The sequence below is a fragment of the Sycon ciliatum genome, chromosome 2 (assembly GCF_964019385.1).
Source record: "Sycon ciliatum chromosome 2, ocSycCili1.1, whole genome shotgun sequence".
In the NCBI taxonomy this organism is placed as follows: Eukaryota; Metazoa; Porifera; class Calcarea; order Leucosolenida; family Sycettidae; genus Sycon; species Sycon ciliatum.
This window is the reverse complement of record NC_088644.1, coordinates 27146214-27173713: the sequence shown is the minus strand read 5'-3', so window position 1 is coordinate 27173713 and position 27500 is coordinate 27146214. Positions and strand designations below refer to the sequence as shown.

The 27500-nt window shown below is 49.9% G+C and overlaps 2 protein-coding genes across 5 annotated transcripts in view; both read right to left on the bottom strand.

The window, feature by feature from the left end:
• Positions 1 to 364: 364 nt before the first annotated feature.
• On the bottom strand, positions 365 to 23416 carry LOC135809460 (collagen alpha-2(I) chain-like). Of its 4 annotated transcripts, none has more exons than XM_065322816.1 (5): positions 23125 to 23416; positions 13229 to 13336; positions 12043 to 12074; positions 1901 to 3467; positions 365 to 1843 (listed from the first exon to the last, which is right to left on the bottom strand). In XM_065322816.1, exons 2-5 carry the CDS (start codon positions 13326 to 13328, stop codon positions 1320 to 1322), a joined length of 2223 nt encoding a protein of 740 aa, XP_065178888.1. In that variant the 5' UTR covers positions 13329 to 13336; positions 23125 to 23416; the 3' UTR covers positions 365 to 1319. The 4 variants fall into 4 exon arrangements, with proteins under 4 accessions (XP_065178888.1, XP_065178889.1, XP_065178887.1 ...); XM_065322817.1 differs by having other exon boundaries at positions 365 to 1849; positions 1976 to 3467; positions 23125 to 23415; XM_065322815.1 differs by having other exon boundaries at positions 365 to 2896; positions 2930 to 3467; positions 23125 to 23415.
• Positions 23417 to 24514: 1098 nt separating this feature from the next.
• LOC135809459 (uncharacterized) overlaps positions 24515 to 27500 on the bottom strand; it is an 8307-nt gene continuing 5321 nt past the window's right edge. The window contains exon 5 of the mRNA XM_065322813.1: positions 24515 to 27351. Within this exon, the coding sequence (XP_065178885.1) occupies positions 24922 to 27351 (2430 nt within the window). The 3' untranslated portion in view covers positions 24515 to 24921. The remainder of the gene's footprint in view (positions 27352 to 27500) is intronic.

Sequence of the window (27500 nt, the reverse complement as noted above, 5' to 3'; positions counted from 1 at the left end):
TTGAAGTGAGGTACCCTGTAAAATGTACATGTACAGCAGTAAATTATGCAAGAGCGATTTTCCAACCGCAACTGGGGGGGGGGGGGCTTGTTTTTGATCTACAAGTACATTGTATTATAAACTTTAGTTTGGGTAGAAACCACTTTTCTGCAGTACTACATCGTAGTACATGTATAACAAAGGGCATCTTCTAGGTACATGTACATGTACTAGCATCAATACAGTCATTGTATTGATCCTAGAATCTACATGTAGAAGATGCCCTCTGTCACTTGTCATGATACGGCTACATAATTGTATGCGTCCTTGCACCAGGCTGGAGCAAGAAACCTGCTGCATGCAGAAACATTAGCATCATGACCGATGACAATAATAATTATTAGTTTTCACCTGAAATTATAACAAGTCCGGCAATTCGTAATTGCATTCTTGCCGCGTGAATTGTGTATCTTTTGGTTTTTCCACAAGCAAAAGAGGGATGCCTATATCTGGAGAATCTAAGATACATACAGTAGACACAGACATGAAAGGAAGAGAACTATAAAATTATACTGTAGTATAATTGAAAGGAAAGGAAAAGTGAGGATATCTGCAGGTAGTGTACTGCTTTAAGTAGAGCTAAAACGAACCGCAGAGCTGAAGTCACATGGAAGGAGTAAAAGCATTTAGAGTGGACAGAGACGGAGAGATAGAGAAAGAAAGAAAGTGAGTGAGAGAGAGAGAGAGAGTGAGAGAGAGAGAGTTAGATAGATAGATAGATAGATAGAGAGAGATAGAGAGAGAGAGATAGAGAGATAGATAGATAGAGAGAGAGAGAGAGAGAGAGAGAGAGAGAGAGAGAGAGAGAGAGAGAGAGAGAGAGAGAGAGAGAGAGAGAGAGAGAGAGAGAGAGAGAGAGAGAGAGAGAGAGAGAGAGAGAGAGAGAGAGAGAGAGAGAGAGAGAGAGAGAGAGAGAGAGAGAGAGAGAGAGAGAGAGAGAGAGAGAGAGAGAGAGAGAGAGAGAGAGAGAGAGAGAGAATGGATGCGTGAGTGTGTCCAACATCGTAGAAACTGGGAATGTGCGATTTCTAACTCGCTAACAATAATTGACAATCAACAGTCACAGGAAATGTATACATTGCAATTCATCAGGAGTCTGGACTCCTTTTTGGCAACATAATTATACCGGCACTAGTAAGACGATATGACCAAGTCGACTTCAGCTGATGAGTGCAACATGATGCATCGCCAGACAAGCATGTGAAAACACAATGTAGTTTTAGATAAGAGAAGGAATCAGGGTCACGGTGCACGTGGCAAGATGATTCGCACAGCAGCAGCTATCCCCATGTGAGATCAGCCAGCAAGTCTTGAGTATCCTGGTCATGGGCAGACACAGTCTTCTGATCCGCCTCAGCAACATTGACAGTCTGCTGCTGTTGCTGCTGCTGCTGCTGCATGGAGTCAGCATCCATTAGCTGCTGCTGTTGTTTGCTCGGGGCTGGTGCAGCAACGTTCGCTTTACTGCTTTGCTCAGCGGCGACCCTAGAATGGGCGGCTTTGTTGATTGGCTGTTCGGCCTTGATGCGTTGGTAAATGGACTCGGCGAGCATTTGGATGAATTTCTCATGAGTTGCCACCATGTCCTGTTGGGATTCCTGCTTGTGTGTTTTTGATGCAATTGGTGCCATGTCCTTGTGTACATTGGAGTGAAGGGGCTTGCCTACAGCTGATTGTGCGGGGGCCAAGTGGTCATCATTGCCCGAGTGACCCGTGTATGCAGTGTTCATACCTGGAGTGCCTGCATTCACAATGTTCACACCTGCTTGACTTGTTCGACCTGCAATGTTAACTCCTGGGGGACCTGGTGGTCCTGCAATGTTAACTTCTGGTGGGCCTGCAATGTTAACTCCTGGGGGACCTGGTGGTCCTGCAATGTTAACTCCTGGGGGACCTGATGGTCCTGCAATGTTAACTCCTGGGGGACCTGGTGGTCCTGCAATGTTCACTCCTGGGGGACCTGGTGGTACTGCAATGTTAACTCCTGGGGGACCTGATGGTCCTGCAATGCCCACTCCTGGTGGTAATGCAATGTTCACTCCTGGGGGACCTGATGGTTCTGCAATGCCCACTCCTGGTGGTAATGCAATGTTAACTCCTGGGGGACCTGATGGTCCTGCAATGCCCACTCCTGGTGGTAATGCAATGTTAACTCCTGGGGGACCTGATGGTCCTGCAATGCCCACTCCTGGTGGTAATGCAATGTTCACTCCTGGGGGACCTGATGGTCCTGCAATGCCCACTCCTGGTGGTAATGCAATGTTAACTCCTGGGGGACCTGATGGTCCTGCAATGCCCACTCCTGGTGGTAATGCAATGTTAACTCCTGGGGGACCTGATGGTCCTGCAATGCCCACTCCTGGTGGTAATGCAATGTTCACTCCTGGGGGACCGGATGGTTCTGCAATGCCCACTCCTGGTGGTAATGCAATGTTAACTCCTGGGGGACCTGATGGTCCTGCAATGCCCACTCCTGGTGGTAATGCAATGTTAACTCCTGGGGGACCTGATGGTCCTGCAATGCCCACTCCTGGTGGTAATGCAATGTTCACTCCTGGGGGACCTGATAGTCCTGCAATGCCCACTCCTGGTGGTAATGCAATGTTAATTCCTGGGGGACCTGATGGTCCTGCAATGCCCACTCCTGGTGGTAATGCAATGTTAACTCCTGAGGGACCTGATGGTCCTGAAATGCCCACTCCTGGTGGTAATGCAATGTTCACTCCTGGGGGACCTGGTGGTCTTGCAATGTTCACACTTGAGGGAGGTGGTAGGCCTGCCGCGTTTACACCTGGGGGTGGGTGGCGATATGCAGCGTTCACACCTGGGGGTGGGCGGTGATATGCAGCATTCACACCTGAGGGTGGGCGGTGATATGCAGCATTCACACCTGAGGGACCCCACCCTTGCCCTGCAGCATTCGCGTCTAAGTGAGCCACATGGTCAGCGAATGTTCTCGGGAAAGCCACCTTCCTGGCCTCGAGGCGATCAAAAATGGCCTCTGTCAGCACATTGATGAAGGCCTTTTGCTGCTCAGCTACTGCAGTGGCTTCACGTGGTTGTTCAGCATTCTGAATGATCTGTTGCTCATTGTCAGCGTCATCAGCAGCAACATTGCTGGCAGCTTCAGTTATTGCGGGTGCTTTGGTGGTGGCAGCAATAGACTGCCAATATTTGCCACCATCCTCAAAGTCCTTGATCTTGAAAGTTTCCTCTGCCTGTGAGCCTGGTTGTGCTTCAGCCGTGTTAGTGTCGGCGGCTTTTGCAGCAACATCATCTGCCTTCAATACCTCGGACAGGTCAGTATCACTGAGCTCTTGGGTGGATTCCAGGGCCTCACCAACGCTCAGCTTGTCAGTGGCACCAGAGTCGGGATGCATTTGCAGTTCTTCCTTGCGTAGCTGCTTCAGAACTTTCTCTAGGCGCTCCTGAGTGTACACACACACACACACACACACACACACACACACACACACACACACACACACACACACACACACACACACACACACACACACACACACACACACACACACACACACACACACACACACACACACACACACACACACACACACACACACACACACACACACACACACACACACACACACACACACACACACACATACCGGTAACATGAGTAAAATAAACAAAACAACAGTTTCAAGTCTTAGCACTGCAAAACCGCATCACAAAGATTGCAGGTGTGGCCAGTGAGATCTCACCCATATTTTTTTTTTTACTATTGAACACTCACTGCATGATGAACTAAAATGAGGAGAAGAACTCGACACAATGGTACATATCCAGCAGGACGGAGTGGGTGAGACCTGTGAAGCTCAGCCGACCAAGGGTCTCGGCATCACAGCTGCACATGTGCACCAAAGGAAACAAAAATGGGGAGTGGAGCAGGAGAGCAAGAACTCTAAGGGTAGGAAAGAGAGGAGGGGGGGGGGGGGGGTAGGAAACCAGGAAACTTGTTATTCCAAGATATGAGTGCAAACAAGTATGCAAACAAGTACAAATATAGCAGTATCAAGATCATGATGCTGAGGCGAAAGTAGAGGCTGATTGCCGTGCAGATTTGACGAAAGATTAGAGTTAGAATGGAGGAGAGTTAGAGAGAGATAAAGACAGATGGATTGGGAGTTTGATGAGAAGGGAGTGCTCCAAGAACATGAACAGGGTCGTACTGGCAGTAGCCTAGGGGGCGATGTCCGTGGCCAATGACCAACCCGACCGTTTCAGGTAGCGGTAGGTCTGAACCTTGAACTGCTGCATCCCTTTGGCAGACGGTGCATCGCGGAGGAGAGTTGCTGGCAGTTCATTCCAGGCTTCGATGAGGCACTCCGGGAAAGAGCGCAGCGCAACATTGCACGATCTGGCAGGTCGGGCTGTCTGGAGTTGAAGCTCGTGCACAAGGTTGGCTGCCGAGCGGCGACGTGTGGCAGGCGCGATGGCGGGTGCGATGGCTCTGGCTGGGCGTGTCGCTGCAAGAGCTGGCGGGCTTGCGATGTAATGGAGCTTGTACAGAGTTGTGAGGCCGGCCACACGGCGCCGCAGGGACAGAGTGTCCATTGCAGCCCCTGTCCCAATCAGGGTGAGGGCACGATGCTGGACTCGGTCCAGCTGTGAGAGATGGGTAGCCGCAGCTCCCATCCATACAAGTGGACAGTACTCCATTAGAGGCCGAATGAACCCCCGGTATGCTGTGGCCCGGCCCGGTGGGTCCAGGACATGGCACGCCTTCCGGAAGAAACCAATTCGCTGTGTGGCACGCACTGCAGTTCCTCGAAGATGCTCCGAGTATGTTAGATGGGCATCAAATGTCACTCCAAGGAGCTTCAGCCGCGAGCATTCTGGGACCGCTGTGCCGTTGAACTTGATGGGTGGTGTCTCCCAGGGTCTGCGGTGGCGGGACACAGTCATGGCCTGTGATTTCGTTGGCTCAAAAGTGACGCGCCACTGAGCACCCCATTCAGCAAGCGCATCCACACCAGCTTGGAGGTTGTGGCACACTTCTGTCACAGCATGTGGCGTTGGGATGTGGGCATAAAGCGTGGTGTCATCTGCGTAAACAGCCGGAGTGATCCCTTCCGGTAGGACGTCGCAGGCGTCATTCACGTACAGCAAAAACAGTGTGGGCCCAAGGATGCTCCCTTGTGGGACCCCAGCATCAATCTTGTATGGTTCTGAAGATGCTCCGCCGACTACTGCCTGCAACTTCCTGTCATACAGGTAGGCAGACAGCCAGTTGAGAAGGGGACCAGTGATGCCATATGACGAAGCCTTGTGGAGCACGCCTCGGTGTGAAACTTTGTCGAATGCTCCTGCTATGTCGACAGCCAGCACGCGGACTGCGCCACCACGGTCGACTTCGGAAACCCAGGAGTGGTTGAGAGACGTGAGAAGGTCAGATGTGCTGAGCCCCTGCCGGAATCCGTACTGGTGGATGGACAGAGCCTTTTCATGCTCAAGATGATTGATTATGGCAGTGTTGACAATCTTCTCCATGACTTTGGAGACAACAGATAACAAGGACACAGGTCGGTAGTTCTTAACAGCAGAATGAGATTGCTTCTTGTGTATCGGGACCACACGGGCTACTTTCCAGAGAGAGGGCTGGACATGACACCGAAAACAGAGTGAGAACAGCTTGGCAAGTGGTGCAGCCAAAACTTTTGAGCACTGCTTCAGAACTCTGGCAGGGATGCCATCGGGTCCGGTAGCCTTGGTTGAATCCAGCTGGCGGAGCTGGCGCTGGACTGTCGCTTCCCGAAATCGGACAGTTGTCAGGGCAGATGTACACCTAGGAGGAAGGTCAGGAAGGTCGGAGTGCTGTAGATCTTGATCACCCAGACTGCATTTGCTCGCAAAGAATTCTCCAAAGCAAGTAGCCTTTTCCTGGTTGGTGACATATTCTCTACCCTGGGCATTGCGTAGGACAGGGATAGACGAGCTGCGGCCAGAGCCTGCAGCTTGCTTCAGGAGTGACCACCATTGCTTGTTTCGCAGTGATCCATGTTTGAGCCGATCTCGGATGCGGGCAGATTCTGCCTGCTTTGCGAGACGAAGGCAATTGGCAGAGCCTCGGACTTTGGCATTGTAGTCAATGAGTTGCTGGTGGCAGGTGGGGTGTCTCCTGAGACGGTTCCATGCATTCTTCTTTGCCTGGGTAGCGGCTGAGCATTCCGGCGTCCACCAGGATGGATCTGTTGGTTTCGTCGAAAGTTCTTTGTGTGGAATGAAGCGATTCATGCCTTCCATGACAACAGCGGTTACTGATCTGCACGACGCCTCGGGGTCTTCTGATATATCCCAGTTTGCTGTTGAGTAGAAGTGCCGAAGCCGGCCCCAGTCTGCCTGAGCATACCTCCAAACGCGCCGTTTAGTCGGTGGTTCGCGGAGTGGGGTGGCATCAAAAGTGGCCACAACGGTGGCATGGTCTGATGCTCCAATGGGGTCCAGTACATTTACCACCACTGAGGTCTCCGAGAAGTCGCTGAGTATGAGGTCCAGGGTGTTCTCACCACGTGTCGGTTGAGTAACGTGCTGGTGGAGCCCGTGGAACGCAGAGAGTTCTTCCATGTATTCACCAGCCGGTGTAGTCTTCGTGCTGCATAGCCAGCTTTCATTATGAACATTTAAGTCCCCGGCTATCACGACGCTGTTCCCGAGGGATCGAGCTTGATCCATGACTGAGTCAAGATACTCAAGCAGAGAGACATCTTGTCCAGGGCACGACCCGGGTCGGTACACTGCACATACAACTACTTTCTGGCCATTGTCCAGGTGCAGGCGAAGCCAGATGACCTCATGGCCATGGCAGTTGATGTCACTCAGGTGGTCAAAGGAGAGGGAGTCCCGGACCCAGGGTCAAGTCGGAGGGGTGGGTGGAAGCCCGGCATGGAGGAGTCAGATAGTGAGGCTTTCTCCGGGGTGAGTTTAGTCTCTGTTACGATGGCGATGTCAGATCTGCTCCGTGCAACAGCATGCTGGAAGGCTCCAAACTTTGACAGCAGCCCAAAAGCATTTGTCAGCAGGAGCTTCATTACTGGGTATGTCCTTGCGCAGCTGGTGTTCATTGGTGTTTGTGTGACTGAATCGCTCCAGCTGAGGCAGCCTCTTCCTCACTGTCCCTATCGCCTCTGCTGCCCACGTTGCCGGCGCCAGCTGCACCAGATGAGCTGTCACCCTGCGGCCGTTTGCGGTGTCGCCAGGCTCGAGCGTAAAGTGGTCGTGGCCAGAAGTTCGCAGCAGTGACTGTTTCTAATCCAGTGGCGTCGAGCGTCAATCGGGCTGAGACTTTCCCGTCTTCCGTGGTGTGCATGCTGCACTCATGGACTTTGACGGATTTGGCCACGGCCACAGATCGCTGCTGAGTGAACTCTGTCACTCGTTCCTCTGTGCAATCCGCGTGCAGATTTCCCACATACACGACTGCCTTCCTTGTTTGGTGGGTTCTTTGGATACTAGTTTCCACGATTCATCAGCGATTGGGTCGAACGATGTTTTCTGGGGCTTGACTGGAGGGCGCCCAACAGTCTGAAAACTTTCGTCTTCCTCGCTCGAGATCTCACGATCACTGCCAGTGTCATCCACGTGTACGCGTTTGAAAGCGCTACGGTGTTCTCCTGCTGCTGCACCAGTGCACTTGGTGACCTGGTCTCTTCGCGTACGGCTACGAGATCCGTTCCGCCTCGTCGTACTCTGCATCTGGGGTTGTTGTTCAGCAGGAGGAGAGGTAACACTTGCCGTTGCAATGGCGGACTCCTTCATGGCGACAACTTCCTCTTTCAGTCCTGTTATCTGCATGACCAGTTCGTCAATCCTGTTTTTGAGACGGACCTCCCGGTTTGCAGATTCCGACACGAGCGCTGACAGCGTCTTGACCATTTCAAAGACGGACGATTCAATTTCAGGGATGGAGCTCAAAACTTTAATTTCCGATTCCGTCAGGCTGCGAGTGGTAGTTCTGGCCGGCATAGCTACCTGTGTCTACCTACTAGTACTACCTAGACTATCTACTACTCACCACTCTTCTCTTCTACCCTGTAACCTGGTAACTACATGTACCTCCAGACCGGCCTGGTGCCGGCTGGCCTGGGCTGATAAATCGCACGAAAAACTACGGAGCTCGAAAAAGTCTAACTGTACTCTTCAGCTACATGAAAAAAACCCTATGCAGTGCCAAAAGGCTACATGGCGTCTCGCTCAAACACAAGTGCGGACGGATAACAAGTCTTCAAAAATCAATTTGTGGCACTAAGAGTGTACATGAGTCTGTGTTTCCTGCCTACAATTGTACTTTTCTCATTTACCAGTTTTAAGCCAAGAGTACCCGTCAGCCTAGACTAGAGTGTGCAGCCCCTACGACGTAGCTAGTACATGTACATGCAGTGATGTACTGAGAATAGTTCATGTTGACGTCACTGGATGGTGCACTACGCCTCCACAATGTTCGCGTCAGGGAGTAGTACAATAATAATGGTATTGTACTACTCCCTGGTCGGTACAAATAAAAAACGAAGCTATCATCACAGGTCTACAACACACACATATAGGGCACGTCTGAGACGACTTGCACACCATGCGTTGCACTATACGTTGAGTTATTCTGTCTGGACGGCACAAATACAGTGAAACTTCAGTACCGCTTTAGGAGCTTCATCTGCGCCTTGATCCTTGAAAGGTGGTGGGGTTCCTACGGATGCGGAAAACTCGGCCTCTAGCCGAGTCTGACGCGAACCGTGACATTTTTTAATATATAATATTTTAGTATAAAGTACGCTGGATATACATGTAACGCACCTTTCTCTTTGCATTGAACCTTTTTTTAACGGCACTGTGTACTCTGTTTCACTGTCATTTTGACATTGCATACTATAGTGTACAGCACCTCATCTACAAAGTCTCGAATGGAGAGCCGAGGACTACAATAAAAAAAGGGAAGGACCAAATGTTTACAACGGCTATCCGTTATTTGTGTCCAACACTAACACAATAAGCAAGACACAGGCGAGTCAGAACGTGCAGCAATTAGCACAACACTGACTGATGTGATACTGACATTCAACGACCTGATGCTTAGCTGCATCATGCCTTAAATTAAATGCGCAAACCAACAGCCTTCCAATTCGGAAGGTTCTAAGTTAAGAAATCACCGATAAGAAAGTGAAGACGAGACCAAGCTAAACATCACAGCAAACTGAGAATGTTAGCTATGACAAGATGATGATGATGACGAAGGACGAAGGACCAAAGCACAGGATGGCCACAGCTCACGTCAAGAACACGAAACAATGACCACCCAACTTGGGAGGTTCATGTTATCGGAGATAAGCAAAGGAGGTGAGACAGACCGGACGGCATTATCTCTTTGTACTATACTACATGTAGAATGCACCTTTCGTTATTCGTTATTTCATAACTTAGGACCTTCCAAGTTGTAAGGCCGTTAGAAAGTATATGCACTAGAGTTGCGCACTTCAGGCAGGCATGTGTTCTTGATCGGACATAAAGTGTTTTCCTGAAGAGTCTCCACTCCGGACCATTTTCCAGTCATTTCAGATATAGAGGTCCTGGTTTACGTTGCTGGAGGTACACCAGGGGTGTGCACAGGAACCTGATGAAAAGGGGTCAGGTCGCGCCCAGGACTCACTTGAACCAGGGTGCCAGGGAATCGTCGAATACTTGATATGACGACTCCTTGGTCAGCGCAAGCCGTTTTTCTTGCAAAATGCATTCGAAGTGATTGCATACTGTCCATCTCAAATATTCAATGTTTCCATGTATTTCGGTTGCGTTCTCGTCGAGAGGGCTGGTTCTGACCACCTTAGTTCTGAATGACTTTCAAAAAGGGACAGGGAACCACAATGTCACAATGAGTATTTTTTGGACGGCTGCCAATATAATAATTATCACATTTGAGTAGGTTGCCGTTTACAATCGCAAAGACATAAGCGATCTGGTTTCGAGATTTCAAACTTTCGATCATTGTCGCCTAGTTTTGCTGATGGTGGTGGAGATGTTAATTGGGAACTCGTGGCCTGGCATGAGTAAAACATGGATGTGGCAAATGGGATTTAGGCCTTTGGCCTATGGTTGGTGGATCTGATCTATCCTTCCCCACCGTTTAGGAGCCGCATCTGACGCCTGATCATGGGGTGGTGGCGTCCCACGGAAGCGGAAAGGTGGTTCTTGACCAGGGAGTTGTACGACTCCTTGTTCTTGACCTGCCCGGTACGCGAACCCGTTGATACGGGTTTTTTTTCTTCTTTTGGTGGAGATGTGAATTTCTTCCAGTATAATATCCCAACGTCTTCAAGACACGGAGGAACACACGGAGGAACACACGGAGGAAGCAGGAGGCTGCCAGTGCGGACAAACATAAATTTTAGAATTTTCAGCCGGTGAAAGCGGCAAACAGCTTTCCAATTGTGTTTCTAGTGTGTTGCTGCCAGTTTCGCAGCGACAGTGTCGCCTTACCCAGACTGTGGTAGTACCGGTAATACCGTAGTATGGTGTGGCACACCGTGCGGCGGTTGCATCACATCGTACCATACAGCGCACATGCTAGACTTGTAGCAAGAGCACATAACCCCCCAGAGTGTGCAGCGCCGATCCAGCTCTGTGTAGGGTCTTGGTCGAGCGGAATCGGATCTTCTGATGTCATGCGTACACTTCACACCAGCGCAAGGCCGGTCTCGAGGCAGGGCACCATTGTTTTTGATCCAAGAGTACCCGCGACTCCCCGGGTTCCCCTCAGATGTGTACGGTATTATGACGCAAAGATCCGATTCCGCTCGACCAAGACCCTATGCAGAGCTGGATCAGGCGTTGCACACTCTGGGGGGTTATGTACTCTTGCTTGTAGTCTTTCAGCCGTCGTGATCTACGGTATAATTGTGACCTTTTGTCACCTCACGAACACTGCATTCACAGTGCTAGTAATCGGGTCAGTTGTTCCTCTCAATAAACCTGTTCAATAGCTTGTGACATGGCAGAGTGGCATAACTCAAGTCGCGACCTTGTGCCGTTGTGGAGCTGCTCAAGCAGCAACAGCAACACTGCAACATGCCATGGCATGGGAGGTGAGGTGACAACATGCAGGTAACAACTGAATAGTTACATGTCTAGCATCAAGAGTACATAACCCCCCAGAGTGTGCAACGCCTGATCCAGCTCTGCATAGGGTCTTGGTCGAGCGGAATCGGATCTTTGCGTCATAATACCGTACACATCTGGGGGGGAACCCGGGGAGTCGCGGGTACTCTAGGATCAAAAACAATGGTGCCCTGCCTCGAGACCGGCCTTGCGCTGGTGTGAAGTGTACGCATGACATCAGCAGAGGGAAGATCCGATTCCGCTCGACCAAGACCCTACACAGAGCTGGATCGGCGTTGCACACTCTGGGGGGTTATGTACTCTTGCTAGCATGCGACACACTGTGTGGTGCAATGTGCTAGAACTGCCACAGCATGTGTGGCGCCATACTGTTACCACACAGACTATGAGCACGACACTATCAATATCTATACTTGGCAATACCAACAGCAAACAGCGGCGGTAGTACCGTAAAGTACCGTTGATCCGCCCCCTCTCTAATTCCCGCCCCCTCTCGATTTTCTACTTGTGAAGCGACTTCGGCGTATACAACGAAATACGATGTTGAACCGACGCGTGCACTGCTGTACACAATACGTGTCAATCCAGGATGAAAATGTGCACAATCCAGCACATCGAGTCTGATCCTCTACGTTGTTGTACATCGTACTACACTTGACAGCCTTGATCTAATTCCCGCCCCCTGCCGAAAACCCAGCTGGGCAGCGACATGGCGTTGGGGGGGGGGGGGGGGGGGGGGGCGCGGATCAATGGTACTTTACGGTATTCCCAAAACCTGAATCTATACAGTAATATCACAGTGTATTCTCTGTACATGTACAGTTTGGCAATACAACATCGCTGATGGCACTACTGCTAGTACAATAGACTTACCAGCACCTCCACCCTCTTCTCCTCCAGACCAGCTATTGCAGAAATGCGAGAAATACACAACATGAGACATGGACATTATATCCTTGGCTGATTCAGCACGATTGAGGCTCCCTGTACGGATAGGCTAGAGACGACCCACCGCCAGCGACAGCATTACCCTTCCATAGCTAATCAAGATCCTGTTAGTCTGTGTAGCAGCCAATTTTAGCATGGAAACTGTTTTGTACAATTTCGTACACTTTGTCTAGTGAGTAGTGCCCTAGATTAACGCTGTAATTGCTACTGCATAACCATTTGTTTGCTCTTTGGCCAGTGTAGGAAACATTTTAGGTACAGATATGGGTACAAATTAAATTACCCACTGTATATTTATAGAAAAGAAAAAAGGACCAAGGAACTATAAGTTACGCTATAATGTCCACTAACACCACCAGTTACTAAACAATCAGTTCATGCGATAACATTGCACGACATTGATCGACGGTACTGACGTTCTACAACGTCCAACGCCAACGTCCTTCACAGCTGAGACTGTCAGCTCGTGCTTATCTTGGTTGCGCTCACCTTCCCCTCCTTATGTTATCAGGGTTCTAGCCAAAGGGGGGGGGGGGGGGGAGCAGCGCCCCCCTACTCTGTTTGCGCCCCCCCCTGTGAAAAATTGCCGCCCCCTACTCATTTTCCGATTTTCGTGTTTTTAATGCATAGATGGTTCATTAGGGCACATTTGTCTGGGGTGAAGTCAGGGATTCGCCCCATACGTTGCATTTGGCGTGGCAAGACAATATTGGCAAGTGGAAAAATGGGATATAGGGTAACTGTTTCCCATGCCCACCCCCTACTTTTTTAACCTGGCTAGAACCTGTGTTATTCTATACCTTAGAACCTTCCAAGTTGGTAGGCTGTTGGAGTGCGCATCCAAGATGTGCTAGAGCTGTTAGCCAGTTAGTTGTAGAACGTCAGTACCGTTGGTCAGTGTCGTGCAATGTTATCGCACGAGCTGATTGTTTAGTAACTGGTGGTGTTAGTGGACATTATAGCGCAACTTGTAGTTCCTTGGTCCTTTTTCTTTTCTATAAATTAATCCTCGGCTCTCCGTCCGAGTCCACTGTATATTAGTTGCCGTAGAGCAGCCATGAATGTGGCAACTTACCAGCATCATTAGCAATGTTGATATCATACAACTTACCAGCATCATTAGCAATGTTGATATCATACGATAGAGGACGTTGTGGGTGCACTGTACGCACTACGACACATAGGGTCAGCAGCAGAAATCTGAAATCCATGTCGGTGTCTAGCAGAGCACATGAAGAAAGAGAGATATCTATCAACTACTGATAGGCAGGTTATTTGTGTAGTACTAGTACTAGTACATCTGTACAGAACTCCTCACGCCATTGTCATGATGAGTCAGCTAGTATCGGACATTGAGATAACCGTGCGGCCGGACTTCATTGTGCAAGCACCGCAAGGTCATACGTCAGAAAAAAATGCATAAACAATTTGATGGCTGCTAGCGTTGAATGAAAAGGCGGCAAGGTGACAACAGTTTAACAGGATTTCAATACACAGGTAAACATGTCTTTCTTTGTCCATCGCCACTTCTCTCTAGAATTTGTTCGTGACATCTCAATAAAGCCTTCATAAAAATGTCGTTTCAGCTGGTTCTGCTTATTGCAATCCTTTAACGTGGAATGTTTAAGAATTTTCATCACGGTATTCTTGAAACTCAACATGTCCAAAGAAATCCGACCTGTGGGTCAATAGTAGCACTGCGTGTCCGTTTCAATTACGTCGTGCATAATCCAAAAACCGTCCGAGTGCCGCAGGGTCCCACATGAGACTTGGCGCTGCTTTCGGCTCAAGGGCCGAATTTCTTTTGGCCTCAACTGTGCTCAGTTCCATTTCTCCCCCATGTTATTGACGAGGATTCATCCTCCCACCAACCCAAGCACTGGACACTCTGGACTGAGGCATGCCTATCATATACAGGCTTGCCAGAGTGCCCAGCACCCAGTGATTGTGTGATACATGTAGTATGTGAAGCTTGACTTACTGTTGTCAGTGTTGATTGTGACATACAGTGCCATTACATTCATACCTCAGTTATCCCGACACCACACCCTCTTACTAGTTAGGGCGAGGTTTTGTGGAAATATTTCAAAATATTACTACTCTTTTTTTCACTTTTTGTGGAAAAATAGTGACGTCATATGCTATCAAGAGTCGGGTTAACCGGTTATGGACTCTTGATGCTATCTATGGCCTTTCCCCGTCAAAATGTATGGGACTCGGAGTTAGGGACATTTCAAAGTTATCAGGGGCAGTGCCAGGTCCCAGACCGCCCAAATTAATCATCATGGGAAGGTAAGCGCACTGGCCTGGCCATGTAAGTACATCAGTTATAAGTACAATCGCCATGTACTCTACTTTCATTGTCTTGTTTCATGCTTGAAGCATCAGTGCCGCAGGCCAGGAGCTTTGCTGTACTATTATTTCGTAATTGTATGTCAGGAAGTAGGATCTAGAAGGTGCCAGGTGTCACTGTACGTGCAGTAAACAACCAAGCTGCAAGAGCCAGGTGTCACTGTACGTGCAGTAACTGACAACCAAGCTGCAAGAGCCAGGTGACACTAGACTGACGGTACTGTGTACTGACAATAGATCATTAACCCACATGCATGCACGCATACACACAATAAAACTTAAAACAACCAAAACATCAATATGCACATTTATCCAGACACGCTCTCACATACACACGCACGCATGTGCGTGCCAAACGTACAAAACGTGGACACGTGTACACCAAGCAGATAGAATACAAGGAAGTGGGGTTTGCCATAGTTTTTTTTTTTCAATTTTGTCTGATAAATATTTACGAGACTTTGCATCGAGCGACACCGTGGATAACATTGAGCCAAGAATTATGCAATAAACCAGAAGAGATATCTCTTCACAAGTAGGCAAATAAATGCGTAGGTGCCCGGCAACAGCAATCGGGCGAGTCACAGCAATGTACGTATTGCAACTTCAATGATACACATACACGGTTGACCACCCATGCCTCCATTTTCGGCGGGTCAACCACATGGTGGCCCGGCAACTTCAAACGGGAACACACCGATACAACATACACAGTTGACCACCCATGCCTCCATTATCGGCGGGTCAACCACATGGTGGCCCGGCAACTTCAAACGGGAACACACCGATACAATAGACACAGTTGACCACCCATGCCTCCATTTTCGGCGGGTCAACCACATGGTGGCCCGGCAACTTCAAACGGGAACACACCGATACAGTAGACACAGTTGACCACCCATGCCTCCATTTTCGGCGGGTCAACCACATGGTGGCCTGGCAACTTCAAACGGGAACACACCGATACAACATACACAGTTGACCACCCGTGCCTCAAACCGGCGGGTCAACCACACAACAACATACAGGTGTCACAACACTGAGACAGTACAGCACAACACTGAGAGGCAAATGCATTTGACCCTCCCAAAAACCAGTGTTTACGACCAAGCATTTCTCACGGCATCGCTCATTAGCATAACTTCCTGCAAGTAACCATGGCAAACCCCTAAGTGATACCCACAGAGCCACACCGGCACAAGGACTGCACAACAAGCGGAAGGCACAACACTGTACAACACTACAAATGTACCTCACTTCTGTTCTCAACACCACATGGGCGTGGGCTGTTCCAGTCTTTGCTGCTAGCCATTGCACAGAGGGTATACCGGCTGCACGCCTGACATAGTGATCGGATGCTGCACTTCGCCAGCAGCCTGCACGGCATATGGCTGCTTCACAGGCACTTGTACTCCGGTGAGCCATGAGTGTGGCCCCGCCAATGCGCACAGAATGGGAGCTCACCCGGTTGCAGTTGAGGATCCTAGTCGAGAAAACTCGGGAGAAGTAGCCGCCGTCGACGAACACAAACACTGGCCGTGAGCTGCCGGCAGTCGCGGTCAGGGACCGGAACTCGGCCATAGCCGAAACTGGGTACATCAGATTATGTGTGCGCAAATACCGGGCTTAAAGGTCTGAGTCGCTCATGAGATCATTGCTGGCAGCAATCAGAGCGGCGAGTTCAGCGGAGGAGTTGGCACCAGGCACTGGTTGGCTGTGGAAGCCAGTTCTCGGAAGCGAGTAATCACAATAGAGAGGTTCTGCTACACGGAACTACGTACCAAATTCCGTGTCAACTGCAGTGCAGTTTGACACGGATTTTTCCTACGTTGCACCGGTTCTGCTGTACGTAGCATGCACGAAGCATGCACGAACACCCCGCCACATGTACTCTGTACGCTCACTTTTCACACGGAGTCCAGTCCGTGTGAAGCGAGCTTCACACGGAAAACGGTATGAAAAAATCCGTATCAAACTAAATCCCGTACCGCGGCGAAGTTTCCATACGTACTTTGGCACGTTATACCGTGTGGCAGAACCTCACTACTAGGTTCATGCTGCATCTCAGCGGCCCGTTGCCCCAAAAACGATTGTCCTTGATAGAAACCGCAGAAGCCAACATCAGAGGAATCCGTGAATAGCTCAAGGTCAGGGGACTTTGAAAACTCGACATCGTAGAAGAAGGATTGGCCATTCCAGTTTGCGGCAAAGGAGCGCGACCATTCGATGTCCAAGTGAGCTTTTGTGTTGATGTTGACTACTGACTGAAGAGAGTTGTCCAGCTAAGATACAGGAGTTGACGGATGAAGGTCCTGCCAGGAGGAACCACCTTTGCGGCAAGGACAAGGTTCCGATCAGCGACAGCAGTTCCCGCGTTGTGTAGCTAGTGCGCGTGGACTACTCACTCAAAGCCGCTAGAAAGGCAAATAACTTCTTGTCAGGTAGCCGCATCACCTGGTCCTCGCTGTCGACTTGTATGCCAAGTACCGTCACCACTGTTGCTGGGCCGACCACCTTGCTGAGGTTGTCGAAGACCTGCGGAACCGTTGCTTTCAGTTGAACTCATTCCATTGACCATCAAGCACACGAACATAAGCACCTTGTTAAAGGGGAAGTATACCCTAAAATCAAATTTTCACCAGTTGTAGTCTACGGGGTGCTGAGTCGAATGGTCTTGGTCCGAGGAAGCTGAGACGCTCCCTTCCTACTTGAATCCCAATCGAACTCGCGCACTTCCACCGAAACTGGGTGACTGCGCCCTACTAGATGGGGATTTGTATGCAAAATGTCACTAAAAGCGCCATTTCGTTCTTATAAAAGCACGGATGACCGCGATTGGCCCATATGTTGTAGTCTTTTGGACGCTGAGTCGACTGGTTTTGGTCCGAAAAGGCTGCGATGCAGCGTTCCTCCTTTATTCCCAATCGAACATGGTTGAAGAAGCGGTCACGTGCTCGTGCGTACACCAGTCGCCTGGTCACCGTGCCTGCAGGGTACAACTTACTAGCCTGTTTGACCTTTTTTGGGTGCAGTCCTGTCACTCGAGTTGAACTCGAGTTGAACCTTGGTGTGAAAGTTGTCGCCTGCTGGCGCGGTGACCAGGTGATTTGGGCACCCAGGAGCACGTGACCGCTTCTTCAACCATGTTCGATTGGGAATAAAGGAGGAACGCTGCATCGCAGCCTTTTCGGACCAAAACCAGTCGACTCAGCGTCCAAAAGACTACAACATATGGGCCAATCGCGGTCATCCGTGCTTTTATAAGAACGAAATGGCGCTTTTAGTGACATTTTGCATACAAATCCCCATCTAGTAGGGCGCAGTCACCCAGTTTCGGTGGAAGTGCGCGAGTTCGATTGGGATTCAAGTAGGAAGGGAGCGTCTCAGCTTCCTCGGACCAAGACCATTCGACTCAGCACCCCGAAGACTACAACTGGTGAAAATTTGATTTTAGGGTATACTTCCCCTTTAAGTGCAGCGTACTGGTTCTTGTGCTGGCGCATGGCCTGCACAGCTATCAGGAATAGTTTTACCCAGAATTACTGGGTTGATGATTTCTCCCTGAGATAGGGTAATGCCACGTGCACAGCAGATGTGGTGCATAACGAACGCACAGTGGGCATAAAATCTTCATATCCACATCAAAGGCCACAAGCGTTTGACAACCACACCTGATACGTAGATGATCAACGATCGTCCCTGCACTCAACGTCGCTCCAGCAGTAGTAGCATGTTGCAAACCACCATCGTACGTTGTCCATGTAAATGCCTCTGCTCCTTGTCTACTTCTTTGGCTAGATTTTTTGACAGGTAATCACAGCCATTTCTGAGTTGGCGTCAACGCCACTCGCCATGTCGAGGCCTAAATAACTGGTCCTCTGCTTCGAGTAGTTCTTGCTTGGCCTCATGAACTCCAGGAAATTCACTACTGCGACCATGAGCTACTCTATCTGCCCACGCAACAAATAAATATTTCAACCAAGCGCGATCGATCGCTGTTTGAAGTTGTGAATTTTCAAGCGCTTCCAGCTCACACGAGTCAGCGCTTGTCTACGCAGACTAGCACAACTAATACTCTTGTACAGCTTGGCGGAGAGACAAAGGAGAAAACGGAGAAAACACAACCTTGAGTCACTTTGGCTAACTGGATGACAGAAATTGTTGACAAGGAAGTTGTAATTGTATGTCAGGAAGTAGGATCTAGAAGGTGCCAGGTGTCACTGTACGTGCAGTAAACAACCAAGCTGCAAGAGCCAGGTGTCACTGTACGTGCAGTAACTGACAACCAAGCTGCAAGAGCCAGGTGACACTAGACTGACGGTACTGTGTACTGACAATAGATCATTAACACTTGAGACATTGCATAATCTTCTTTCTTGAACTTAGGCCCCAAGCTTTCAGTCATTTTTCCGACAAACTTGAACACACTTAAGGCCAGGCTCACTGTAGGCTTTCCATCTCCAGTATACCACTTCACAAACACTTGGAGTTTGGGAAATATCAGTAGCTGTCCCTCTTGTTCATCATGATACTATGCTAGCAGGTGGGAGTTGTTTTCTTCACCTTGTCACTCATGCCGCATCACTGTGTACATATGTACACGCGAATAGTGAACATGTTGATCATCACGTGACTTGTACAGCAGAATGGACTGGTCTTGTGCACGCATCTCCCCTAAGGACAGCTGTACATATTCAGCACTGAACCCTTTTCCCTGCGGAACCTCACATGTTGCCAATCAGGGCCACAGTTATGATTCAAATACCACGATGCCTCCTCCCCCCCCCCCCCCCCCTCCTCCTCCTAGCCTTCAAGGCATAGCTACCTGCATGGTCACTTGGGCACTACAATGTATCTGTCCTGGCCTGTGTCATCATAGCATGCACCCGCCACATCAGTTCTGGCCAGAGAGAATTCCACCTCATGAATATAGTGTGTATACATGTAGTAGCGCTGTGTTGTTCGAGTGCACAAAACAGTACGTGCACTGCTAGTGCTGCGCAGCGCCCAGCGCTATTTTATTCATGAGGTTGGATTTTGCCAGTACCGCGTACCGAAGCTGCACATCAAAAAAACATTCAGACTGGGTTGCAAATTCCGGCGGGCGGTCACTCCTCAACATTGCAATCCACGGGTTAGGAGAGAGGCACATGTTTTCGGTGCACTTCTATGGATTTTGGTCCCATCCTAAGATAATGCAATGTGCAACGGTTGTTTTGCTGCCCTGGTTTGCTTACCAACATGAATAACTAATAATACGATGTACTTTTACTGCTCTCCCCCCCCCCCCCAAAAAGCGGGGCAACCCAATGAGCCGGATTGCAGTCGACCACCGCATGTCCGACGGGTAACTATTTTCAAAGCAGGGTCTGCTCCAGAGCCAGGTCAGCGACCCGGTTGGGGGGGGGGGGTACTTGGACCAGTTTGGAAAAAGAACACTGGGTCACTTATTACCCGGTTGGTAATACAATCATATACATCAGGCCCGGATGATCAGGGAGTCTGAACATATGTACGGCTCACTGATGTACACGTACATGCTGTAGCCACGTGGGTACGTACCCGCCTCTGACCCTGTTGTGCCAGGTAGATCTACACGTGCACCCGGTTTGTTTGAAATCCCAGAGCAGACACTGCACGACACTGCACAGGTGTGTGTGTGTTTGCCAGTTTAGGGTTTGGATGTTCTCCACTGCACTGAGACTCAGTATTGGGTACTACGGTTGTTGTGGGCCGGCGTTGCCTTGGCAATGACCATACTGTACCAATCTAACCAAGACCAACTGCAACACACCAACCCCCCGTAAAAAAGATCGAGATGCATTTTAATAAGAGCTACTGTTGGCGTAGGTGTGGACATCGGAGCTGGCGCTGGTTGGCAGGCCAACATCCTGGCCGATATGTTTGCTCCTCAGGGGCCGTTTACATGAGAAAAATAAGCCCGGGCTTATTCAACCCTAGGCTTACGATAAGCCCGCCTGGTCTGTCACCCAGTCATTTTACATGGTGAGGCGGGCTAGTAGTATTCAGCTCGCCCCGAGCTGAACTAGAGACCGGCGGATTCTGCTCGAAAAGCAGTGAAATTGGCAGAACCATACAAACCTTATGGCGGGAAATTCCTCGAATTCTGCTCCATTTCTTTATTCACATACCAAACATGCATGCAACTTACCAGAAAAAGTACCGAATTCTGCCAATTTTTCTGCCGGCAGAATCCGCCGGACCCTAAGCTGAACTAGCTCCACCCTGGACCCCCCGAGCTTATTCAACCCACAGGGCTTATAATTATAAGCGAGTTTTCCCGTATTTTTTCGATTTTGCCTCATGAACCAGAGAGGATGCCGCCGTGGACAGTGCGTCTCCTTTGTTTCTTTCTTGGCATTTTTTCTTCTGATTTTTCTTTCAGTGGAAGGTCCTAGCCAATCATCCTTCACCTTCCAGAAAAATAAGTGACAATCGGAAGGCAGTAGAAGCGTGAGCCCGCACTTCTTGATCCAAATTTCATTATTGCATACACGAACATTTACCACTGCATTCATGTGCGATTTGAAAAATATAATGCGCGCTGAACTCGCTAGGCCTTGACAGATTATGCTAATATTTTCGTGAAATTATGCTTTTGGCATTGCTGAAAAAATTGTAGAATTATGCTATTTTTATGCTATAAGTTATCATATTATGCCGCATTATGCTCACATATGCTGCTAATGTATAATGGTTCTGTGCAAAATAACAGGGGAATGGTTTTGTAGAGGGTGTTGTGCTGTAGTAGCAAAAGTTCAACGGGGTCAACGCACCGTCCGACCTAGCTACGACCGTCATTGATTGTAGTGGACTGGACATGTTATCAAGGGAGTCGTAAACCTACGACTTCCTGGTGCATCTACTTGTACTTGTACTTGTAGAACATGTACAACTGTGTGTAATTTGATGCGAACAGGCAAGTTATTCCAATTTTATGCAATTCGTATGCAATTTGCCTCGAATTACGCGATTATTCGATTTTGGTAGGAATTATGCGAAAAATTATGCTAGCATAATCTGTCAAGGCCTAGAACTCGCAGTCATTCACCTGAACTCAGCCCCCTACAACCGTCATGTAAACGGTTGAAAATAAGCCCGAGGCGAATAAGCCCGGGCTTATTTTCCTCATGTAAACGGCCCCTCAGTCACCGGCTTTCTTGATTGATTTTGGATTTTTTCCGAATATTTCCAAGGACTAGGGGAGCTGGAGGGTCACGGATTGGACCACCTCCGCTAAGACCTTTGGGCGAAGCCGGATCAATCGGCAATAGTTTCCTACGTCCATGCAGTAGCAGTTTTTTTAGAATGTCTTCTGGAAAGCGAAAGGGAGATTCAGAGGACTTGCCGCCGGGCGAAAAGTCCGTGGTGTGAAGGCCGCTACTTGCGATAAGTGGATCTCGGACAACGATGCCTTCCGCCTGGCTGATTTATGACCGGCAGAAGAACGATCGGCTGTTAGCAGAATGTTTGAAGTGTTCCGTGTGCATCAAGTTTGTAGACAGAGTCCGCAGTTGTAAAAACGTCAGCGAGGCTTTCATAACCGGATCCAAGAATCTGAGAACATCAGCGTTCAAGGATCATGCTGGAACGGAGATGCATAAACGAGCAATGAATCGTTTCCACAGGCAAGAGTGTCCCGCTCGAAACGCCCTCGAATTCGCTCCAATTGCGAAGGCACTGTGGAAGATGGACGATGGTGCTGCCGCTATTGCACGACTCAAATTCGAACTGACTTACCTTCTCTGCAAGGAGCATATCGCGTTCGCAAAATTCGAGTCGTACTGAATGTGTGAGATACGTCCACATAATGAGTCATTGTGAATATACTTCAGTACTACTAAAAAAATAGAAGAAGAAACACCCTGAAAATGTGTTGTGGAAAATGTCCGGGCATGTCCGGACAGATTTCGAAACGGAAGGACATATGTCCGAGCTAAATGAAATCTTAAGCTATGCCCTGGTCTTTTAGAATGTCTTCTGGAAAGCGAAAGGGAGATTCAGAGGACTTGCCGCCGGGCGAAAAGTCCGTGGTGTGAAGGCCGCTACTTGCGATAAGTGGATCTCGGACAACGATGCCTTCCGCCTGGCTGATTTATGACCGGCAGAAGAACGATCGGCTGTTAGCAGAATGTTTGAAGTGTTCCGTGTGCATCAAGTTTGTAGACAGAGTCCGCAGTTGTAAAAACGTCAGCGAGGCTTTCATAACCGGATCCAAGAATCTGAGAACATCAGCGTTCAAGGATCATGCTGGAACGGAGATGCATAAACGAGCAATGAATCGTTTCCACAGGCAAGAGTGTCCCGCTCGAAACGCCCTCGAATTCGCTCCAATTGCGAAGGCACTGTGGAAGATGGACGATGGTGAAAGAAGAAACACCCTGAAAATGTGTTGTGGAAAATGTCCGGGCATGTCCGGACAGATTTCGAAACGGAAGGACATATGTCCGAGCTAAATGAAATCCTTAAGCTATGCCCTGTAGCACCAGTACTAGTACTACTACTAGTACAATTACTAGTAGGTTTTGCAACAACACCTGACTTCCGCTTTTCAGTCTAAAAGCACTAACAGAAACCCGCCAGAATGTCAGTCGAAGCGACACCGGAACGGAAACCAGGAACCTGTTCACTCACCTGTTTAGCGATGAGTGCAGTGCGGAGTACTTGTACTGTTGTAGCCCAAAAGGCTAAAGCCGCTGGGCTGCTGTGACACAGTACAGCTGCGGCCAGTGTGCAGCTGCTCTTCTAGAATTAATTGGGTCAAAGCAAAGAGAAACCTCAGTCCTGTTTTAGACCAGGCAAGAAGACGCAGCACCTGCAGAGTTCTTCTAGTGAGTAGCAACAATGAGTGTAACCCCCGCTGAACGGTCTTCTTGGAGCTGAGCGAGTGAGCTGCGAGGAGGTAACTGGTTGTAGGCCAGTGCACTACCGTACTACTACAGTGCTGGCAACTGTGTGAAATCCGATCCCCTAGCGTCTCGTACGAATCGCTAACGCGGCTAGCGCACCGCTAGGGGGGTCGGATTTCAGTTGCCAGCACTGTAGTACACTGCACCGGTACTAGAATCCAGTTACGTCACTCAAGTTTGCGCCTTCCATGATCCACCTTTTCGCAGCCCAGTGTTCGCAGGCCTAGGGCTGCGCAACGCCTGGCGCGTACTTGAGGGACGCGACTGGATTTCATTGACCAGCACTGAGTCTGTACTGGTAGTGGTAAATACCTGCTCGAGAACAATGATTATGTGGGCTTGTGCATTGTGAGTGCTAGTGCCTAGGCTAGTGGCTAGTGCGTGCCATGACCAGCCACCGGAATGCGCTATGCAAGGAGACATGCGGGTCCACGCCACGGTATCATGTGCGGAAGAAGTCGAAGGACGGACCAGGTCGGCCTATGAAATAACAACTGAACCAGGGAGTCGGGTATTTTACGACTCCCTGAACTGAACAGTCTTGTACCCGGACTTGTACCCGGACCGGTACTGGTACTTCGCACTTGTACGCCAGGTGCGCTGGGCGCTAGGCCGACGCTAGGCCCGGCCTTCGACCTTTCCGCCCATACTACAAGTAGACGGTCTACATGTACCGCGTAGATTCTACTACTAGATCTACCGATAAAACAGAAAGGTTCCAGGCTGTCCAAGAGACTGCTCAATACCGAGAATACCGAGATAAGAGCTGCAGAGCTACAGGGTACTGTTCAAACAATTCTATCATCCATTATTATGCTCCTGTAGTAGCTCAAACTGCACCCCATCGTAACCCCATCCCCCTGCAATGTGTTGGTTTCCTTACTTGCTAGACTGATTTTATATGATTCTGGACTGATTTGAATCATATTATCTTCCTTATTGGCCATGGGCCATCGTGGAAATAAAGAATAATAATAATAAACAAGAAGAGGACGGAAAAAGTGTTTTAAGGCTCTGAGTTTCACACACTACCGCCTTTGTACCGGTAGACTATTATACTCTGACTGTACTCTGTACTCTGTACTCTGTACTACAACACACTGAAGACGGTGAAGTGCTGCATGATGGTTTGATGGTTTTAATTAATGGCTTGATAAAGATTCTAAATTCTAATCCTATTCTAAAGTAAAGGAAATGAAAGAAAGAGAGCGTTAGTGCACGACTTGAAAGTAAAATGTGAGGAATACTGTCTGCAGAGAGTACACTACTTTATCTAAGAGTAAGAGCTTACGCGAACAGAACTGCAAGCACATGGGATGAATGCATTATAGAATGGAGAGAGTGTTATGTGGAGGCATTCATTTTTGAAATTGTAGAGACTTGGGAACGTGCGATTTCAATATCAGGGACAATCGACAGAACATGCAAACATTGCGTTTGTGAGTAACTGGCCTCCTCAGTTCACAGCCACTGGCACAATCCTCCCGTTGGCAACTTGCAGACTGTACTTCATCTGCAGGTCTCACCATGTGAGATCAGCCAGCAAGTCTTGAGTATTCTGGTCATGGGCCGACACAGTCTTCTGATCCGCCTCAGCAACATTGACAGCCTGCTGCTGCTGCTGCTGCATGGAGTCAGCATCCATTAGCTGCTGCTGCTTGCTCGGGGCTGGTGCAGCAACGTTCGCTTTACTGCTTTGCTCAGCGGCGTCACTAGAATGGTCGGCTTTGTTGAGGGGCTGTTCGGCCTTGATGCGCTGGTAAATGGACTCGGCGAGCATTTGGATGAATTTCTCATGAGTTGCCACCATGTCCTTTTGGGAACCTTGCTCGTTTTGTTGTAATCCCTCAGGCGCAGCTTCTTCGCGTGCATTGGTGTGAATGGGCTTGCCTGCAGACAAAGGTGCGACCATGTGCTCCGTGTTTCCTAGGTGATCCACGTCTGCAGCTTTCACACCCTTCATGCCTACGTCTGCAGCGTTCACACCAGGCATGCCTACGTCTGCAGCGTTCACACCAGGCATGCCTACGTCTGCAGCGTTCACACCAGGCATGCCTACGTCTGCAGCGTTCACACCAGGCATGCCTACGTCTGCAGCGTTCACACCAGGCATGCCTACGTCTGCAGCGTTCACACCAGGCATGCCAACGTCTGCAGCGTTCACACCAGGCATGCCAACGTCTGCAGCGTTCACACCAGGCATGCCAACGTCTGCAGTGTTAATACCTGGGAAACCTACTCCAGCTCCACCATGCATACTTACTCCACCGGGCATACCTACTGCAGCAGCATTTACACCAGGCCGCCCCCCTACCGGTGCGTCTGCAGTGTTCACACCAGGCATGCCTACCGGTGCGTCTGCAGTGCTCACACCTCGGTCCCCTCCTCGACGATTTTCAGCAGTGTTTACACCTGGAGTATCTACATCTGCGGTTTTCACACGGAGCGGCAATGGGCGATGAAAGTCTAGCTGAGTGTTCACACGTGACCGGGTTCGTGGCGATGGCCCATATGGGAGACCACCGTCTGCACTGTTCATACCAGGGCGTTGGAGGGAGCCTGCAGTGTGCAAACCTGCTCCGGGAGGCCGCCGCCATTCGTTTGCAGTGTGCAAACCTGTTCCGGGAGGCCGCCGCCATTCGTTTGCAGTGTGCAAACCTACTCCGGGAGGCTTCCGCCATTCGTTTGCAGTGTACAAACCTACTCCGGGAGGCCGCCGCCATTCGTTTGCAGTGTGCAAACCTGTTCCGGGAGGCCGCCGCCATTCGTTTGCAGTGTAACCTGGCCTTGCACGCGGAGGCCACATCCTTTGGACTGCAGTGTGCAAACCTCTCTTTCCTGGCGGATGCCCCATCCTTTGCCGGACTGCAGTGTGCAAGCCTGGAGGGGGAGGCCGAGGCCCCATCCTTTGCCGGACTGCAGTGTGCAAGCCTGGAGGGGGAGGCCGAGGCCCCATCCTTTGCCGGACTGCAGTGTGCAAGCCTGGAGGGGGAGGCCGAGGCCCCATCCTTTGCCGGACTGCAGTGTGCAAGCCTGGAGGGGGAGGCCGAGGCCCCATCCTTTGCCGGACTGCAGTGTGCAAGCCTGACGGGGGAAACGGAGGCCACTGTGACCAGTCGACTGCATGGTCGGCAAACGTTTTCGGGGACGCTATGTGCCCGTCATTGAGATGGTTGAAAACGGTGTCTGTCAGCTGGCTGGCGAAGGCCTTCTGCTGCCCGTTCACTACGGTGTCCTCACCTGGGGGTGTGTTTGCGCTGTGTACTTGCTGCTCCTTACCAGCACTGCCATCAATGTCATCAGTGTCGTCAGTATCATCAATGTCATCAGTGTCATCAGTATCATCAATGTCATCAGTGTCATCAGTGTCATCAGTGTCGTCAGTATCATCATCTTCAGCAACATTACTGTTATCTTCACTTGTTGCGGGCACAGCAGCATTCTTGGCAATGGGCTGCTGATCTTTGTCCCCATCCTGAGAGGCCTGGGAGTCCTGAGAGTCCTTGATCTTGAATGTTCCCTGTGCGGCCTGCATGCCTGGCTTGGTTTTGGCACTGTTGGTTTTGGCGGCTTCGTACTCATAGTCACTCGTCTTCAATACGCCGGGCAGGTCAGCTGTATCACTGTCTTGGCTTGACTTCTGTGGCTCATCAATGCTGAGTTTGCCTGTGGCACTATTGACATGGTCGGCACTGTTATCTTGTACGCTTGGCTTAGCGTCAGCAGTGTTAGTTCCGGCGGCTTTTTCAGCACCATCATCTGCCTTCAGTAGCTCGGACAGGTCGGTGTCACTGAGGTCCTGGTTTGTCTTCAGGGCATCATCAATGCTCAGCGTATCAGTGGCATCAGAGGCAGCTTTGGTCTCTTGTACCTCATTGTCTTGTGCGACATTGACTTGCTGCTGCTGCCTGTCTGAAGCGTGCATCTGCTTGAGAACACTCTCCAGATGCTCCTGAATACGTCAGCACACAGCGTCAAAGGAAAACAGAAACATAACGGTATGTTTTAAAAAGATGATTGTGCAGCAGCTTTCCCACACTAGTACAGTAAACCCTGTGCCAAGCGGACCCTGTGTTTGCCGGACCCTGTGTTTGCCGGACC